The sequence below is a fragment of the Thunnus albacares genome, chromosome 10, assembly GCF_914725855.1.
Source record: "Thunnus albacares chromosome 10, fThuAlb1.1, whole genome shotgun sequence".
Taxonomy (NCBI): domain Eukaryota; kingdom Metazoa; phylum Chordata; class Actinopteri; order Scombriformes; family Scombridae; genus Thunnus; species Thunnus albacares.
The window spans coordinates 237341-256138 of NC_058115.1; the positions used below are offsets into that span (position 1 = coordinate 237341).

General features: G+C 39.9%; 1 protein-coding gene across 3 annotated transcripts in view; it reads left to right on the top strand.

Moving 5' to 3' along the window:
- Positions 1-6431: 6431 nt before the first annotated feature.
- The window catches only part of LOC122990569 (storkhead-box protein 2-like), a 131256-nt gene continuing 118889 nt past the window's right edge, over positions 6432-18798 (top strand). Inside the window, exon 1 of one of the 3 annotated variants that reach the window (XR_006405407.1) lies at positions 6432-7962. Coding sequence is in view for 2 of the 3 variants with exons in the window: in XM_044363951.1 (XP_044219886.1) it covers positions 7626-7962 (337 nt within the window). In the remaining variant the exon portion in view is untranslated. The remainder of the gene's footprint in view (positions 7963-18798) is intronic. The other 2 variants (XM_044363951.1, XM_044363950.1) reach the window with 2 other exon arrangements.

Consider the following 18798-nt stretch of genomic DNA (forward strand, 5'->3'; position numbering starts at 1 on the left):
CATGTCTTCTGTGTTATTATTCCTCTTCTTTATTTTATATATTTTTTTATTTATTTTTATTTTTTATATAGCACCAAATCACAACAAGAGTTATCTTAAGTCTAATCCGTCCTGCAATAAGTCGTACCATCACAAATTCTACAATGTTCAGTTTTGTTGGAATTGTTTTAGAGGGGAGTTGATTCAATTGTATGATAATTCTGGAGGATATAGTTTGTGCTGCTGGTGATCTGTATTATGTTGTACTGACAATTGTTTCTCTTATGTTTTTGTACTCTGTTTATAACAATGCTGATAGGCTAAATAACAGAAATACCTGTATTATGCAAACAAGGTCAACAGTACCACAAAGTACATCCACGAAAATGAAAGCTGCAAGCAGCGATGAACGGGCCCTCGCGCCTCCACACACGTCAGGCCACAACGCAATCGAAGGGCTTCCGTCATGGGCATGTAGATGTCTTCAGACCAGGGCTGTTTTCAGACAATGCAAGAAAGAGATAAACATCACTTCCTTTGTCCACTGTTTTGCCAGCTGTTGGGGCTGCTTTTCTGAAATTTCATAGGGGGCGCTATTCAGCCACTTTGCATCACTGATGGAATATTGTCATGTAGATTTGTTCAGGCCGGGACTCTTATCAAACATGTAAAGTTTGGTGCAGACTGGAGCATGTACAATAAAGTTATAGCAACTTCCTCTGTCATGGCGAAACATCAAATCAAGCCCTTCGACTGCTCCGCGGCCCGATGTGCACAGAGGCGCGAAGACCCGTTCAACGCTGCTTGCAGCTTTAATAATGGCTCTAAAATTGTGAGATGCTTACATTTTTAGGGCCTGAGCCCAAAGGGACCTAATGTATTTTGTGTGTTTGTTTCTGTCTTGTTATTCTGCCACTTCAGATCTAAATTTGACCCCCTAAATATGCTCAAAAACTCACCAAATTCAGCACGCACATCAGGTCTGGTGAACAATTTGATAAAATGTAAAAATTATCCCCCAAAGTGCCAAAATGTGCTTTCTAGCGCCACCTATGTAACTAATATGGCCACCACATTGCGTAGGAATGTCGTAGAGAGATAGAACCAAAACTCAATTATTCGTCTCATCAAGACCTACATATCATATGCTGACACCCCTGACCTAAATCCAACAGGAAGTCCACAATCTCAAGTTCAAAATAAGACTTTGCCCCAATTTTTGACCCCAAACAAATGCTATCTCCTCCGAGGGCGTTAATGGTATCGACTTCAAACTTTGATACATGACCTATGACACTGTGCTGAAAAAAGTTGTTAAAAACTTTGTAATAACTTGAATGGTTTAGATTTTATAAGCCCTGAAAGTTGCAGTGCCACATCACATGTACCCCTTACAGTGTAAAAGAATGGGGGAGGCATGGACTTTGTGTCAAACAAAGGCTTCTGACATCTAAACTATAAGTCTGACCACTTTCAAACCTGTATCAATGGATTTGCAATGAAATTTCCTACAAAAAATATGATTTTTAATGTAAGATTTGGCCAAAGTAATGGGATTTATGAGGAGATTTCACAAGAAGTACATTCTCCTCTCCAACTGAGAGGGAGAGAGAGAGGAGGGAAGAAAGGGGGGGAGGGTTGAGTGCCACACACAGTGGATGCTAGTCCATAGAGACAGAGGAGGTTGATCCTCCTCTATTTTTTGAGAAGCAAGAGGGAAATCAAAATATAAAAAAGAATATTTGGTTGAAATAAACCATTACCAAATCTCAATATTAACATATTAACATATTTTTTCTCTCTTCTTTGGAGGAGACGCGTAAAATGATGCTCCAAGGGAGGATGGCCTCCCTAACCAATCAACAACCAGAATGCAATATTGACATCGAGTTGGTCCAATGATAGCTTCCAGAATTCATCTTCAATTCTCTCCACTGTAAGGCAGAGTAGCAGCAGTAGATAGCTCCTTGTGTTAGCCAATGCAACAGCTGGCTTGTTGTAGTAGCCTGAAGGAGTCTTTATACATCCATGGAAGGACTATTAAGGACTGTTCTTAAGCTAATGGGAGAAATTATCTGGACTGTGCAGCGCAGCAGCAGGACACCGCCAGGGAGGCTGGAGAGAGAAGCAACCGGAGAAACAACCAGGAGAGTTAACTTGTTTGTCATTGTTGCTAATGATATCAGACTGGTTAACCAGCAGCCATTAAGTTCTGTTAACTAACTAACAAGATGACCAATAGTCACAAATGGATGTTATGACATGAATACTTCATCTCCATGATAAAAAGAAGACATCAGATAACATGAGTCAGATACAGCTTCTCTCTCTCTGTCTCTTTGGTCGCTAATTTCATCTCTGATGGTTAAATGTCTCTCTGTGTGGCTGTTATGTGAATTTATCTCCTTACGAAGAATGCAACAGAGATATACATACAATGTGTTGTGGGTAGTTTGCTTGTTGAAGTTACACTGAGCTGTCTGGACTCACTCATTCATGTGGAATTGATCCCGTTTTTAATTGACTGGTTGTTCAGTCACCTGTTGATGTTGTATGATTAGTGAATGAGTGTGCGGGTCTGGCTGCTTGCCTCTGACAGTTTATTTAGTTCGTTTTTAAGCTGAGTCGTATATTGAGTAATAAGCTTAAAGTAACCAGAGTAACAAGTGTTAACTAGTGGTGTTAAACTTTGTAATAACTCGAACGGTTTGGATTTTATAAGCCCTGAAAGTTGCAGTGCCACATCACCCTTACAATGTAAAGCAATGGGGAGATCCGTGATCCGTATGGATTGCCCCCCACGGTTCGGCAGGCATATGAATTGCGGATTAATTGCAAAATTTAATGTCTCATTTAAGACAAAGTAAACAAACTGCTGTAAGTACAAGTCATGGGCAGACAGCGTGTTGCTAATAGGGATTTTGAAGGGTAACGATCAAACCAGCATCTAACGGGTCCGAAGTGACATCTGTAGGTATGTTTACACTCTGTTTGATGTGCTGCAGCTGAGCAGCTAATTAGCATCTAGCTGCTAACTGACGCTAGTGGTGAATGTTTGTCTGGTGGCTCGTTCAACACGCTGCAGGACAAGACGTGTGTTCATGTTTCTAAGTTATCATCAAGTTTTGACAGGGGCTGTTTCATTCACTTCCGTGTTTAAAAGAGGAAGGTATCATGTCTCATATTGCAATAATTGAGCATTGAATATTTCATATATTAAATTTAATTTTATTTAAACATTGGACATCTTAAATGTTGTTTGTCTTGAATGTTTTCATTTAAGACCATGGGCAAAAGTTCATTGCTGTTTCGTGCTGTACGTGTGTTACACACTAAACAGAAAACAAAGTTTTATTTGTCTCCCCCCTTTTTTTTGCTGATCCTAAAAATGATCCGATCCATGACTCAAATCTGTGATACGACCCCTAGTGTTAACATGTCAGCTTTGTAGACTATATTTTGTATGTCATGCACATAGATAAGAATGTGTAAGTCATATATTGGATACATGCATTAATACTTTCTGATGTGAACCTACACTTTTAGATCTGTGAATGTTTTTAGTGTTCAGTCTCTCTAGTATTCAGCACTGATCTGTTCCTGTATCACATTATAAGCTTTGTGGTACTTTATATATTTCTGTACACTAAGAAAATACATAGGAAACACGTGTAAATCATGTGATATCTTGTCTGTTTTTGATGAGAACATAAATCTGTTGTCACAATAGAACTATACTATAAATTTGAACTTTACTTTGTTGGTAAAATCACACATCTGAACCACTCCATGGCTAAAATGAGCTCTTCTTTGTTTAGAAACAATATATATATGCTAAATGTCTATGAAGAAGCAGCCTTTACACCACTCAGGGGTTTTTGTTTTTAAAAGCAAATTGTTTTATTGGCATATAAAATTGCCCCCCACCCCTCCGATTTCATCAGGTGGGGGACAATGAGATAGTTTGATGCAGTATGTTGATTTTCCTCCTGTCCTCCCCAATTTCTTGAGTCACCAGCCGCAACTGGTGTGGGGTTGAATGCAGCTCATTTTTGTAGGACACAGCAGAAAGGCCTATATACATACAGTACATTATATACAAACTTTGTATGAAGTTTGTTGTTATTATCATTTATTTTACACTAATTATAGGTCTTATATTTATAATTCAGTAGTGGGGATGACCTATGAAGGGAAGGGAAAAAATGGAGTGAGGGTGATAGTTTAGTGATAAAGTGCTGTAGAAAAATACCATCAAAACTAAAATTTGTAGCTCTGTACTGCAGTTTTTCCTTTATTAGGGCCTGAGCACCTAGCGGTTTGCTCACACTCTCCATTCAAATGTATAAGTATTTTTCTGTGTCCAGCTGCAGTTACTTATTGTCTCTACACAACTGACAGTACACATTTCAATCAAACTTTGACCAGGTCATGTGGGTCAAAAGTCTTTACTTTTCTAAAAAAAGACTTGATGAAAATTAGGAAATTAATTTGTTTTACACACAAACTCATCAAAAGTTTTCAAATTATTAATTGAAATTACAGTGAAAGGGCCCAAAACTTGCATCATTTTGATAACACAGGTGTGAGCAAGATAGACATGTCTCACCCTGCAGAAAATTCTCATCCTCACACCGTTGAGATTTGATATTTCACCATGACAGAGGAAGTTGCTATAACTTTATTGTAAATGCTCCAGTCTGCACCAAACTTCTCCCAGCCTGAACACGTCTACATTACAATATTCCATCAGTAATGGAAACTGGCTGAATAGCGCCCCCTACAAAATTTCAGCGAAGCAGCCCCAGCAGCAGGAAAAATAGTGGGCAAAGGAAGTGATGTTTGTCTCTTTGCACTGTTTGAAAACAGTCCGGGTCTGATGACATCTACATGCCCTTGACAGAAGCCCTTCGACTGCACCGCAGCCTGACGTGCACAGAGGCGCGAGGGCCTGTTGAACGCTGCTTGCAGCTTTAATTATTATTGTTATTCTCTGGCCAGGGGATGTCACTGAGCAACTCTTGCCCTCCTGCCTCACACATCCATGCCACCAACCTGACGCCCCCAATGGTTTGTTACACAGAACCATGTGAGAAGTCGTCCTTTTTTCTATCGTATTGTATTTATTTATCGGGACAGTGTACAGATTTTAACATAAATGATGCATTGTACCAGATTAGCTTCAAGCTAATTCTCATCTGCAGTCCCTTACAATTAAAAAATATAATAGCATGATAACAAACAGTACAAAGAAAAAAACACACAGGACACACTACACAAAATACAAAGCCACACACAACAGCACATCACATACACCCACAATGTCAGCCAGAAATCAACAATGCAAGCAAGCAAGATTATTTGAGAAGACCATGAGATCAAATCCAGACTCAGTGGCCACAGAGCTGAGCAGCCTTCAGTAGATTCTTCAACCTGGTTCTGAATGCACTGATTGAACTGCAGCTCTTCATATCATCAGGCAGGACATTCCACTGAGTTGTGGCTTTCACAGAGAAAGCTGACTTTCCAAATGCAGTGTGACGAAATGGTATGGTACAATCATGTAATAGAATGTTGAGCGAGTGGCAACAGCTTGGAAAAGGGCAGGCACTTTCAAAAAATACTTGGCAGGTGATTGGATGAACCATCTGTCTATCACCATCCATCACTCTTACCTTGCAAGGCAGATAGATTTGCGAGATCACAAGATCTCAAGATCTCAAGATCACAAAGTCATGAGAAACTGATTGGTCTGAGCCACCGTGGTTCGGACACAAGCTGAAGCCTGACAAGATGGATTCTTGCGTGATCTTGTGATGTTGTGATCTCACAAATCCAGCTGCCTCGCAAGGTAAGCTCCCCGATGCACTATGCTGATTAATCATTATAGCTTTTTCTGAACCATTATTAGCCACACTCAGGTTCAGCACTGATCCATGTTTTAAATTGACCAAGCAGAGATGTGTTGAGATGAAAACTCAGGAGCAGGATAGGCTCAGGAAATATATAAAAAAACACCCAAATGTTCCAAACAAATAAGCTAGAAACTGAAGCTTTTTGCACCATTCAACCTTCATTTTGAGAGTTCTCACTGAATTATTTGTCACATACAGAGTAAATAAGTAAGTAAGTAATTAAAGTTTAGTTGCATGGCACTGTTCACAGATACAAAATCACAAAGTGCTTTATATTAATTAAAAAATACACTGAAAGGCAATATTAAAATGTAGCATCGACAACAAACATCGCAGGGCGAGTTAAAATCACAGCAACAATAAATTAATGAAATGTAAGACACAGACACAGAGACAGAGACACATAAACAAGTGCAAAAGTTCCAACACAGATGAGGAAATAAGACAAAATAACAACAACAAAAATATAATAATAATAATAATAATAATAATAATAATAATAATAATAATAATAATAACAATTAATAAAGTGGAGCCACTATTCAGACATGCTAACCAAAAGCCTGTCTAAATAAAAACGTGGACAGTATCTGGTTGGATTTTGGCCATTGTGCTATTGTAATCTGCATATTAAGCCTTGATAGACGAAAAAACTTGCCTTTGACTTGCAAGACACATCTCAAAGATTTGAGACTTGACTTGGAGTTGTCCTCTAAAGACTTCATACTTGACTTGGACTTGAACCCAAAAAAACAGCTCTGACTCAAAGTATTGCAACGGACTCTGTGACATGTTAAGGTTTACGATTATGTTACCAGTAGCCTAAGCTATCAGGCTGTGTTCAGAGATATTAGTCTAGTTAAAGCAGCTATAATCGATATTTTCTATAGAGGCGTCGCTCATAGTGCTGTACCTACAGAGAATTATCACCCACATCTGCAGCTCCTCTTGGCTTTACGAAGCTTTATGGGCGGGTTCAACTGTTGTTTAACTGAAACGACTCGTTGTTCCTTTTTAAGTCTTAATTTGAAATTTGGCCGGAACATAGTATTTCAGTCTTGTTAACGCCCTCTTGACGCCGCTCCGCACCGATGCCTGCTCTACGGTACCTGGATGAGACAGACCTGCATCCAGCTGTGTTTACGCGCACCGTGCCAGGGCATAACAGACACGAGACAGGAGAACATTCACCGGCGGGTGGAGAGATTTCGTGTCGTTGTTAACCGTGAAGGGTGGCTAAAGTAGCAAGTGTCCCACGAGACCCGGTTGCTGGCTGGAGACGAGATAAGGGGCAGGGGGAGGGGGCTCATCCGTTGCCCTGGTGAATTCATTAACACGTTAGCATCCAGCTAGCTATATTCTTTGGTACCTGATGTAACAACGAGGTTTCCACCGAAAATCACGAATGTCATCTCTCGTTTCTGGAGGACTGAGCTCGACATGAGTCTAAAGTAAATACCGCGTGCGGTTACGGGGCGATATATTGCGTTCGTAGAAGAAGAGGGGTCTTAGAGATGTAGAATTGGGTTTCATGAAAGGCTAGGGAGCTAGCAGGCTAGCTTCATGGAAATAGAGTTGAAGGTATGCAGCTGCTGCAAATCGTAGCTACAGGCTACATACCCAGCTAGCTAACATGGACTGTTTGGTTCCAATCAAAGCTGACGGTGTCTGAGATAGGTAAATACAATGATAACACTGTATTTGGCAGCCAGCTAGAAGGCCGACGCGACAATGGAGTCTTTCCTGCAGATAGCTCCCCACTCCCTGGCCATAGTGCTGTCCAGGGTCGGAGCTGGGGAGGCGGTGGGGGCCGGTGTGTTAGAGAGCGACGAGCTGCCGAGACACCACACCGGCTATGAGATTTTTGCCGATTTCAAAGCGGAAAATACCCAACAACACGCGTGGAACCAACGGATTACCGAGGCTGTGTCCGAGACCTTCTTCCTGGGATGGATAGACGAGCATGTGCTGCTGATACAGGGGAAGGAGGACCATCTGGAGGTGCTGAGGGAAGGATGGATGCGGAGGTCCCTTAATCCGCCTAGGGGATTCACCATCAAATACCTGGGTAAGGCCTCCACACCGAACATTGCTACCTAAGTTTAGGGCAGCTATTATTCATATGCTTGTAGGTGTGTTTCCATTGCCATTCATCATCATCATCATTATCGCCTGTTTCTCTGTTGCGAACAGAGACTCAGTTCTCTCCGTGTTTCACATCTTTCCGTCTGACCAGCAACTACAGTATTTGGGTGTGATGTAAAATGAGTGAATGCTTTGAGATTATACACTGAATATAAAATACATCTTTAAGATGAGTATTTCCAAGAGAAAAGTAAAATGTTAGTGAGAAATTTCGATGCCTTGTGCCACATTGTAGGCTACATTTTCAGAAGCAATGACATCACAGGAAAAGTTGTTTATAATTGCTTTATCACTGTATCTGCAGTCTTGAAAAGTTTTGACTTCAGTTTCCTCAAAATAAAAAGGCCACCGAAGATATTAAAAAGTTTTGTATTGCATTTACAAGCCTTTAATATCTTCTCTTTCATACTGTAAACAGTAATGTTACTCATACAATGTTTTTGTGTTTGTTTGCTGGCTGTCGGGAGATGTTGTATACCTATAAAATAGGAGTGGGAATGGATTGTTTTGACAGAGGATTGTACAGCTGTTCAATCATGTTTTGTGGTGTTTCAGTCACTAGACAACACTAAACACACACTACACACTGCTTGTTCCTGTTACTGACTAATTTTTATTAAACAACTTTTTTTTGTTTTACAAATAAAATGTTCTTTGATCATATCAGCTAAGACAATCACATTTCAGAGGGTGTTGTCCTGTACTTGAATAAAACCTTAAACTTCTGGTTTGCATGGGAAAACAAGGTATTTTTACAACATTAAAACAGCTACAAAGTTCATACAGCTGCCCACAGAAACCACCTTCAACCATTTACTATCCGGACACAGCCCTTTCAGCTGCTGGATGTTTGAGTATTTCTGTTTGGAAACCCTGCAAATTGCATGAAATACAGTAGAACAGCAGCAGCCTGGATAATTATATAAAGGCAGAAAGTCACAGGTTTAACTCCTCCAACTGGCCTGAAATCATGTGTGAAAATGCAGTAAATACACTGTAGACACACAGCAGCTGACAGAAAGAGGAAGTCATATTACACAGAGAAATATTAGCTTTTTCTGGGTGAATAAATGTTAATGTGACTTATAAAAAGGGAAGCTAAAGGTCAATGAGAATGCTGAGCTTTCAAGTTTCATCAGGAGTCATTAATAACACCATCAAGCATATCATGTTTAATTAGTAAAGTATTTTAAAAACACACACAAAGGACAACCATTTACTGCATACTGCTGTTAGAAACAGTACAGTAAGCTGATAATTAGCCATGAACCGTTAAAGGGGCCATATTATGAAAAACTCACTTTTTCAGTGCTTGTACGCATATATTTGGGTCTCTGATGTGCCTACTAACACACAAGCTGTGAAATAAGGACACCCAGTCATTTTGGTGTGGGCTGGTTTGCTCTGTACTCATGTGATTCAACAAGCCATTCAGATTTGGTGCACCTTCTTACATCACATGGGGTAAAGCTAGGCTAGGCTAAGCTTAGCTAAGCTAAGGGTGAAAGATTTGCCCGCATCGCGGGGCTGGACTGAGGGGCAGAGCCGCTGCTTGCTGACAGAAGGCTGCTGAGCCCCAGCGAGCGCCAGCTGGGGGACAGAGCTGCTTTTTGCTTTTTGAGCCCCGGCAAGCTCTGCAGGAGAGAGGTGGCCGGGGAGCAGAGCCGAAGAGTCCTGCATCATTGCTGCTGCTGTCTTCTGGAGGAATAAACACCTGATTCTGCTCACCTGCGGGAGGATTTTATTTTTTAAACTTCTGGGATTAAGCTGGCGCTAACACTGGGTCACACACCACTTCCGCTGCTGGCATCAGTAATAAACATCTTAAATGCCGGTGAGTTCATATAACTTTAAAGTTAAACATTATGTAGATATGTATACACAATAACGTTGCTGCTGTATTTATGCCATTAGATGATGTTATTTTGAGTGTGGATGGAGCAGCTACAATGTTAGCATAGCTCTGATTGATCCAAAATCCATTCACAAAACAAGCATTCCAATAGTTTGCTTGTCATCTTGCAGACAGACCTGACAAAGGATGAATTGATGATGAAGTGATTGAATTTGATCCGTTTATTGCAATTAAATGATGACCAAATCGAAGTTTATTTACACTTGAACCGGCTATTCTGAACGGGGCTGTTTAGACAGGATGAGAATGCTGCTGTGGCTCCTTGTGGTATTTTGACCAAAGCATGTCAGACACATTTTATTAAGACCCCAGGGAACTATGTTAACTTGCCGAAAGGGAGTATAATATGGCCTCTTTAATCAAACCAATAACTAACAGCAGTCAATGTCAATAATAATAATAACCTTTAATAAACTTTGCTTGCCATGTATTCTGTGAAACACCTACAGCAAGGAACTTTTGCCCATGGTCTTAAATGAAAACAACGTTCAAGATGTCTAATGTTTAAATAAAATCTTAAAATATATAAAATACTCAAAGCTCAATTGTTAAATGGCAATATGAGGCATGATACCATCTTGTAAACATGGTAGTGAATTAAACTTCATCAAAACTTGACAATAACTTACAAATATGAACACACGTCTTGTCCTGCAGCTTAGCTTGTTGAACGAACCACCAAACAAACATTCACTGGGGAAAAGTGCATTACTAATGTCAGTTAGCAGCTAGATAGCTAATTAGCTGCTCAGCTGCAGTACATTAAACAGAGTGTAAACATACCTATGTATCTACGGACCTGCTAGATGCTGGTTTGGTCATTGTGCTTCATAATCCCTGTTAGCGACATGCTGTCTGTCTATGACTTGTAGCTACAGCAGTTTACTTTGTCTCAAATGAAACATTAAATTTTACAGTTACAGTTGTGTGCCGAACTGTGGAGGGCGATCCGTACGGATCACGGATCAATTATGTTCCATTACACCACTAGAATAAAGACAGTTAAGCCTAAGCTTAAAGATAGTGAAACATGGTGGCCCAAACTATCTGATGTTTCTGTTGGGCTAATTTTATGCACTGTGTTGCTTTGCAAGCATCTTTGGTTTGCTTTGTTGTGTGGGGATCAGCAGAAAGACCCAGAGTGGACTTTTGAGTTGTCTCTCTTTTATGTTTGTCAAACTGGATTGAACTGAACTGATATGGGGTTGTGGGGAAAACAAAACAGGCTATTTACTGACTGGATTGACCTCTGAGACTGTGGGACAAGTTAGACACGCACACACTCACACACTGAAAAACGTTTTCTCTGCTCTTGTTATTTATGTTATGACTTTGAAATTTTCTAGGGGGCACCCTCAAGCCATTTTGCAACACTGATGCACAGGACCCATATCAGATATCAAGTTACGCGACTCCTGATGCATGTGCAAAGTTTTGTGAGTTTTCGAGCACCCCTACTACCACAGAAATGCTAAAAGTAATAAGGAGGAGCTGTAGAGCCGATGTGCCATTCCCTAGCCCAACTTTGATATGAAATGTCAATATTTACTAGTTTGAAAATGGGTGCAAAGTTTCATGAGTTCGTAAAATGAAAATTGAAGCACGAAATACAAAATGGCTGACTTCCTGTCAGGTGGGGAAAAAAATTCTAAAAATGTATTGTGTCCAGAATGATGAGAGCAATTATCCCACTGAATTTCATGAACATCCAAGCAACTTTGCCAGGGACCATTTGGCCCCTGGCACTTTCGTGCTTGGGCCCTAATAAAAGCTGCAAGCAGTGATGAACAGGTCCTTGCACTTTGCACGCATTGAGGGAAGCATCAGCCATGGTATCACTATTGGAGGTCTGCTGAAATGGTTCTGATTTGTCAGGATTATCAGACACTGTGTGAATGGGTAAAATATTATTTCTGACGTGCAGTACGTGGTGCTGGATATGACTTATTAGAAAATGTGTATACATTTGATGAACTATGTGTCATTTAGGCCTCACTTCCTGTTGCATGTAGGCAATACTACATAAGTGAAATATTAATGCAGTGATATATATTTACGTGAGGACAACTGACATGGATTTACATTTTCATGAATATTGGATATTGCATGTAGGAGAAACTATTTGGCACCAGAGAACAACCACTAATTATACATTCATTCATATTCACATTCATAATTATACATGTTATTATACATATACATGTCATTTTGCTGTATATTGTGTAGACCACACCATGTAAATCAGATGTTATCAAACATGAGAAATTTTGGGCAGATTGGACATTGTAAAGTGGAGTTACATCAACTTCCTATTTAATACCTCAATCATGTTTTTGGCAAAATTGATCGGCATGCCAAGCCGAGGATGTGTGGATTATGGTTATGGTGGTTATGGTGGTTATGGTGATGTGTGGTTATTGTGGATTTTTTTTAGTTATCCTCCCTCTCTTTGTTCTTCAAAGGATGTCTATGTGAAAGGTACAAGAGTAGCGTAACTATGTTAAGGAATAGGGCAGTGTGTGTGTGTGTGTGTGTGTGTATGTGTATATGTATATGTATATGTATATGTGTGTGTAACGTGTGTAGTTGCGCGAGCGCAGAGGGCGAGCGGCAGAAACGTGACGTGAACGTGAGCGGAGCAGAGGAAAAGTTTAGCAGTAAGTTGTCAATCTAGCAGTTAATGAACAGTACAGGCTACAGTTTGTCAGTTAAATGCAGCAGCTCCTCAAGACAAATAAAATAAGGCAGTCAACCTAGGGGAAACACTGAAATGTCTAGGAGGAGTTTGTTAAAGTACAAAGCCTGTAAATGGCTTCACTTTGCAAAAAAAATGCAAGTAGATTCAAAATGGCTGACTTCCTGTTGGACTCAGGTTATGGTTCCAAGAGGCTTTTTTTAAGTCCAGAGATGGTACACTGGCCTACCAAATTTCATACACCTACGTCAAATTTTCAAATTTGCTTTGACTTTGAAATTTTCAAGGGGGAACCTTCGAGCCATTTCGCCACACACAAACCCAAGACCTGTATCAGATATGAAGTTACACCACTTTTGACGCATGTGCAAAGTTTTGTGAGTTTTAATTTGGGTCATCTCCAGCAATTCTGTGACTGTGGAAAGCGGAGGTGCGTTTCTCAGTGGATTTATCATTTATGAAGGTTAAAAAACAAATTTAGCCCCCATGCCCCTTGCGAAAATGTGAGCTAACTTTTTGAAAGCCCTAAATCCAAAATGGCTACCCTCTGCCATTTGGGAAATGATCTTTTCAATGGTTTGGCCTACAATGCTGGGTAGTACATTGTTTCTGGGACTTTTTGGGTTGAGGAATTTATAATTGATGTCGTTTTGATGATTTGACCTATTTTTGAACATCAAATCCAAGATGGCCACCAATTTTCAACTCCGAAAGGTCGGTTTTTCAAAGTCATTGTAAAGCCTTCATGAGAGCTTTAATGAGAGCTCTGCTTATGTTGAGTTGAGTTATAAACAGTAGAACAACAAGTAAGCACACAGAGGTCATCTCAGAGATAAAAAAAAAGTCAATGTTTGAGGTTGATTAGAAACAAAGCTTCTTTTTCTATGGTCACTAATTTCTGAATGAATTCAATTGAATTGAATGATAAAGGTGTTTATTAGAATACATTGGCATACATTTATACATCAATATCCACTTTATGGCAGTACAAGGTATTTAACAAAGTACTTAACAAGGTATTTAACAACGAATTTTACAAAGTATTATAACTGAATTTGCAACTTTACTATGAGGACATGGACAGCTACTCTTCATCTGAATTTTTTGATTCTCCACACTCATACCTCTCTTCATCGTTATTACTCTCATCTGAACCATCTTCTTCTTCCCATAGAACCCTGAGGTGTGGTCACTACCAGTGATCACATTGAGAGGTATGATGATGTCTTCAACCTCTTCTGGTGGGGTGAGGTGATGTCAAAGGACTCAGCATCAAAATCCTTCATGCATGCCTGCAGGTCGTGAACTGCCTGCTCATCCGTCTTCATCCTCGCTGGCTGGCATTCAACATGTGTCCTATGGCGAGGCTGGTACTTGAGGTTCCGCCTCACAGTAGCCTTCGCCCTTGCAACGTTGTTTGGGCGAGAGTTGTTGAGAACAGTTGCTTATCGTTCTGTAGAAGCTAAAGTCATCCTTGCTTTAGCTTTGAGCTCAGATTCATAGTTGTTTCTATCCAAAGGTCCAGCGGCTGGCAGGAGTAGGGTAGCCCTGTCAACGACTTGGTGAAATGATTGTTGAAGAAGGCCATTTGCTCATCTGACAACGAAGAGAGCATTGCCCAACAATCTGGCAACCACCTCCCATAGTCACGGTTGTTGTATTGCATCACTCCAGGCAACATGTTGTATGTTGATGATAGGTACAAGCCATTTCTTGCATGACATGCATCAAGATTTTGTACAAGAGGGTTGGACATCTCCATGAACGAGACCCAGAAGTCTCCCATGTCTGTGCCAGGTTTCTCATAAACTCTGTTGATCAGCTCATATATGTCACCATTATTCTCAAGATCACTACAAGCTCCTTGTAGAGCTTCCTTAGTCTCAGTTAGTACAGTGTGCAGAGTGTTGAAGTTCTCCTTGATGTCCTCTGATAGTTCCTCATGCTCAAGAATCTTTGGCGGTCATTTCTGGATAAGAGTCTCTCTCCAGAGCAGGATGTAGCTCACGCCCTGCCTGTAGTGCTTCCCTTGTAGTGGTTGGTCAACAGAGCCCTCCATTACTACCCCTGCTGTAACCAGAGTGTCTGCCATGACAGAGTCCTTGAATCTCTTGTAAACATAGCACAAAAAGTAAGGAAATTTGTGTTTGGTAGATTATTTCTTTATTGTAACAATGCTTCTTGGCAACAAATCTTATACTGTTGGAAAGCCTGTTTATTTCCCTTTTAAATGGTACCACATTTGTAAGGAACATGCATTTGTGGGAGGAGTTAGGGGTTAGGAGTTGGAGTGTGCTCTGGCTTTTGAATCTCATGTCACGCTTAGTCACATCTTACCAAACAGTCATAATATAATAATATAAGTTTATATTTAAGTTGTCTTGGCAACATATCTTACAGGTCACACATTATTGGGCTATTTAATATGCTATTAATGAATTTATTTATTTGGAAATTGGCATATTCCCCACCAGACATTTTGGCCATTGATATTTTCATCTGCTGGACAACTGCATGTGATACTGGCAAAAGCTGGCATATACCGGCTATAGCACAGAGCAGGATGGAGGAGAGACGTATCACTCCGCTACTCTATGCTGCGACTCCTTTGCTGCTGTAGACTCACTGAACAGACACTTCAGTTCATAACTGTAGCATCAGTCGTCTGACTAAGTATTGATAACACAACTATCCTTCCTCCCACGCATGATCATGTTTTGATTCAGAGTGCGCACGGGGAGGAGGGACTAATCAGAAACGGGTCTGTTGTCAATGTGTTTGTGAGAGAGAGAGTGGGGCTGGGGGCTGAGCGAATCTATGCCCTGTATGCAGCTGTACTATGAAATAAGATTTTACCCATTTGAAATCGTAAAAAAAAAATAAAACAATATAGGAAATCAATATGTGGCGGTAAATGTTGATATTGTGGCAGGCTGCCACAAATAAATGAATGTATGGGAAACCCTGAGATTGAGATATAACATGTCTGGTGCATGTAATGACTCCCCGGCCCATCTTGCCATGAAGTGGTGGTGTAAACATCACCATATTTGTCAAGTCCTGACCAGTTTTTAGTTTTTGATTGTAAACTCTCCCATTTACCTTGGCTGATAGTATCAGAGGATTTACCAGGCTTGCCACATTTCAGTACACATTCATAAGACATGCTTTGTCTTGTTGGTGCTGTAGAAGCATAGAGCAGTGTGCACGGAGACCTGAAAAAAACAAAAAACAACAAAATATGAGGACATGTTTGCCTAACTACTAACTAACAGGGCAGAAAATCCTAACTTAGCCTTAGCTCTTTCAGTGATCCAGATTTAGCTAGCTAACCCTCTACACATAAACAGAACGTTTATAACTATATCAAATTGTGGTGGAAGTTGATCGAATAAGGGACACTAACAAAGAGAATTTGTCTTTGTATATTTACTTAGCTTTTGCGCAAAAGGACCGAAACCAACAAAGTCACAGTCAGCGACTGCCAAGGAATTGATCCCGAGTTCATCCTTACCAGGGTTTTTATATGCATAAGAACAAAGAGTCAGTAGTTACATTCAGTGAGGGGATAAACATCAATGGTCTCAAAAAAGGTTAATGTGCAGGCTAGACTATATTTCAACCTTATATCATTTAGCACGTAAATGTGGTATACAGATCAGGCATTGTATTGAGAAAGACAGTTAATTTATAGTATCAGGGGTTAAGTAAAGTTCAGCAGAAATGGAGCCAGCCATGCTTTCTACAAAACAGTATAACACAGAGAGTCACACTTAATACAAAGGTTATTCACTAAATGACAATTTTTCCTTTACACAAATATGTTTTTACATTTTTTATATCACTTCCTGAAAATGGTTTTGATGGAATTGTAGTCTGTTTTTTTGGAAACCAGGAAACTACTAACAGGGTGGAAAGTTTTGAGCTAAGTTAGCCTTAGCTCTGTGAGTGATCCAGATTTAGCTAGCGAACCTTCTACATATAAACAGAACTTTTATAAGTATATCAAATATGTTTTTACATTTTTTGATTGTACCAACTTTAAGAGGGCAACTTAGGGGCAGCTGTGGCTCAAGAGGTAGAGTGGGTCGTCCACTAATCAGAAGATCGGCAGTTCGATTCCACATGTCGATGTGTCCTTAGGCAAGATACTTAACCCCAAATTGCTCCTGATGGCTGTGCCATCTGTGTGTGAATGTATGTGAATGATTAGATTTCCTCTAATGGGCAGGTTGGAACCTTGCAATGGTAGCCCCTATACCCATTCAGAGTATGAATGTGTGTGAATGGGTGAATGTGATTTGTAGTGTAAAAGCGCTTTGAATGGTCGGAACGTGCTATACAAGTACAGTCCATTTACCATTTACCAAGAGTGTGACAGAGTAACATCATTAAACATGAAAAAAAAAGACATGAGTGAAAGTTTATGCTGACCCTATGTTACTCCCTTGAGTTCCTTCCCAAAAAAAATGTCACTTTTTGAAAATGGTTTCAATGGAATTGTAGTCTTCTTTTTTTTTTTTTGGAAGGTGAGAAACTATGAACAGAATGGAAAATGACTTCAGGGACACACAGTAGCCTAAATGATGAAAATGGTAAAAAAAAATAAGCATAGTTCTTCCTAATATATATTATCAGAGAGAGTTTAAAATGGCCTATAAAATAAATAAAGAATATTTTGAGTATTTTACAATTTTATGGCTTATAGTTCTTGTCGAAGTTGATTACTTTGCATTGGGGACATGGTAAAATCAAGCACATATACCAAGATTTGTTTCTCATCAACTACAAACGTTGACCTCTTTGATCTCTGAGATCACCTCCGTGTACTTACTTGTTGTTTTACTGTTTATAACTCAACTCAGCATGAGCAGAGCTTTCAATAGAGCCTAATATGAAGGCTCTGTGACAACTTTGAAAAATTGACCTTTAGGAGCTGAAAATCAGAGGCCATCTTGGATTTGAAGAAATAGAAATAGGTCCAATCATCAAAACGACATCAATTATGAATTCCTTGACCCAAAAAGTCCCAAAAATAATGTACAGTGCAGCACTGTAGGCTAAACTATTGAAAAGATTATTTCCAACATGGCCAGTGGTGGCCAATTTTGGATTTAGGGCTTTCAAAAAGTTAGCCCACATTTTTGCGAGGGGCATGGGGGCTAAATCTGTTTTTTAACCTTCATAGATGATAAATCCACTGAAAAATGAACCTCCTCTTTACATGTTCACCAAGCAGGTCTGAAAAGTGAAGCGAATGTGGAAGTGCCTTAAACCTGCATTCTTTCTAATGTCCATCAGGCTCCACTGGCTGCAGAAAGAAGTCTGATAGTATGGAAGTCTGAGGCCCTGTTAACACCTGGTATTAACATTCATCTCAGGTGATCCGACAGCTTTAAGTATGTCTGTTTACACCTGGCATTAACATGCGTCTCCACATGCATACTGAGTGACCACTTGTGATTGGATCTTACTTCCCTGCTCTATATGCAAATAAACACGGACATCATTTCCGTTTTCAAAGACCAAATCCGTTTGTTATTAACCAGTGGGAGGACTGAACTCAACTTGTTTGATAACAGGATACATATTCAGGATATATATATATAAATAAATAATATATAGAGTTGGAATAGAGAGAGAGAGAGTGTTATATGCAGCAATCTCCCCACAGCTGCATCTCTCCATTCAGAGACACCGTGCGCATTTACGCACAAGACACAGCAGCACTTCATTCCTTATTTAAATCTCCGACATACCGACAGCAGTGGTCAGGATCTAATATTAATTAATGTTCTGTGTTCTACACATCCAATATGTCAGCTGTTACACACACACAGTCCAGGTTGATACTGTTTGGAGTAAAGCAGTCGCCCTCCTGATAAATCCTGAGCTCCATTATGTCGAGCAGTGCAACAAAACTAAAAACTGTCGTTATTAACTTGACAGGACAGAGGAAACTAACCAGCTATGTTTAGCTTCTGAATTTTATTTAGACAGACAAGTGAAAAATTAATGGTTTAATTTCTATTTTAATTGTCAATTTGAAGAGGGAAACGAAAAAAACAGGAGGTCGATTACATTTTTAATTCATGTGAAAAATAAAATAATTTGTTTATCCTGTTATCAAACAAGTTGATGCCTAGTCC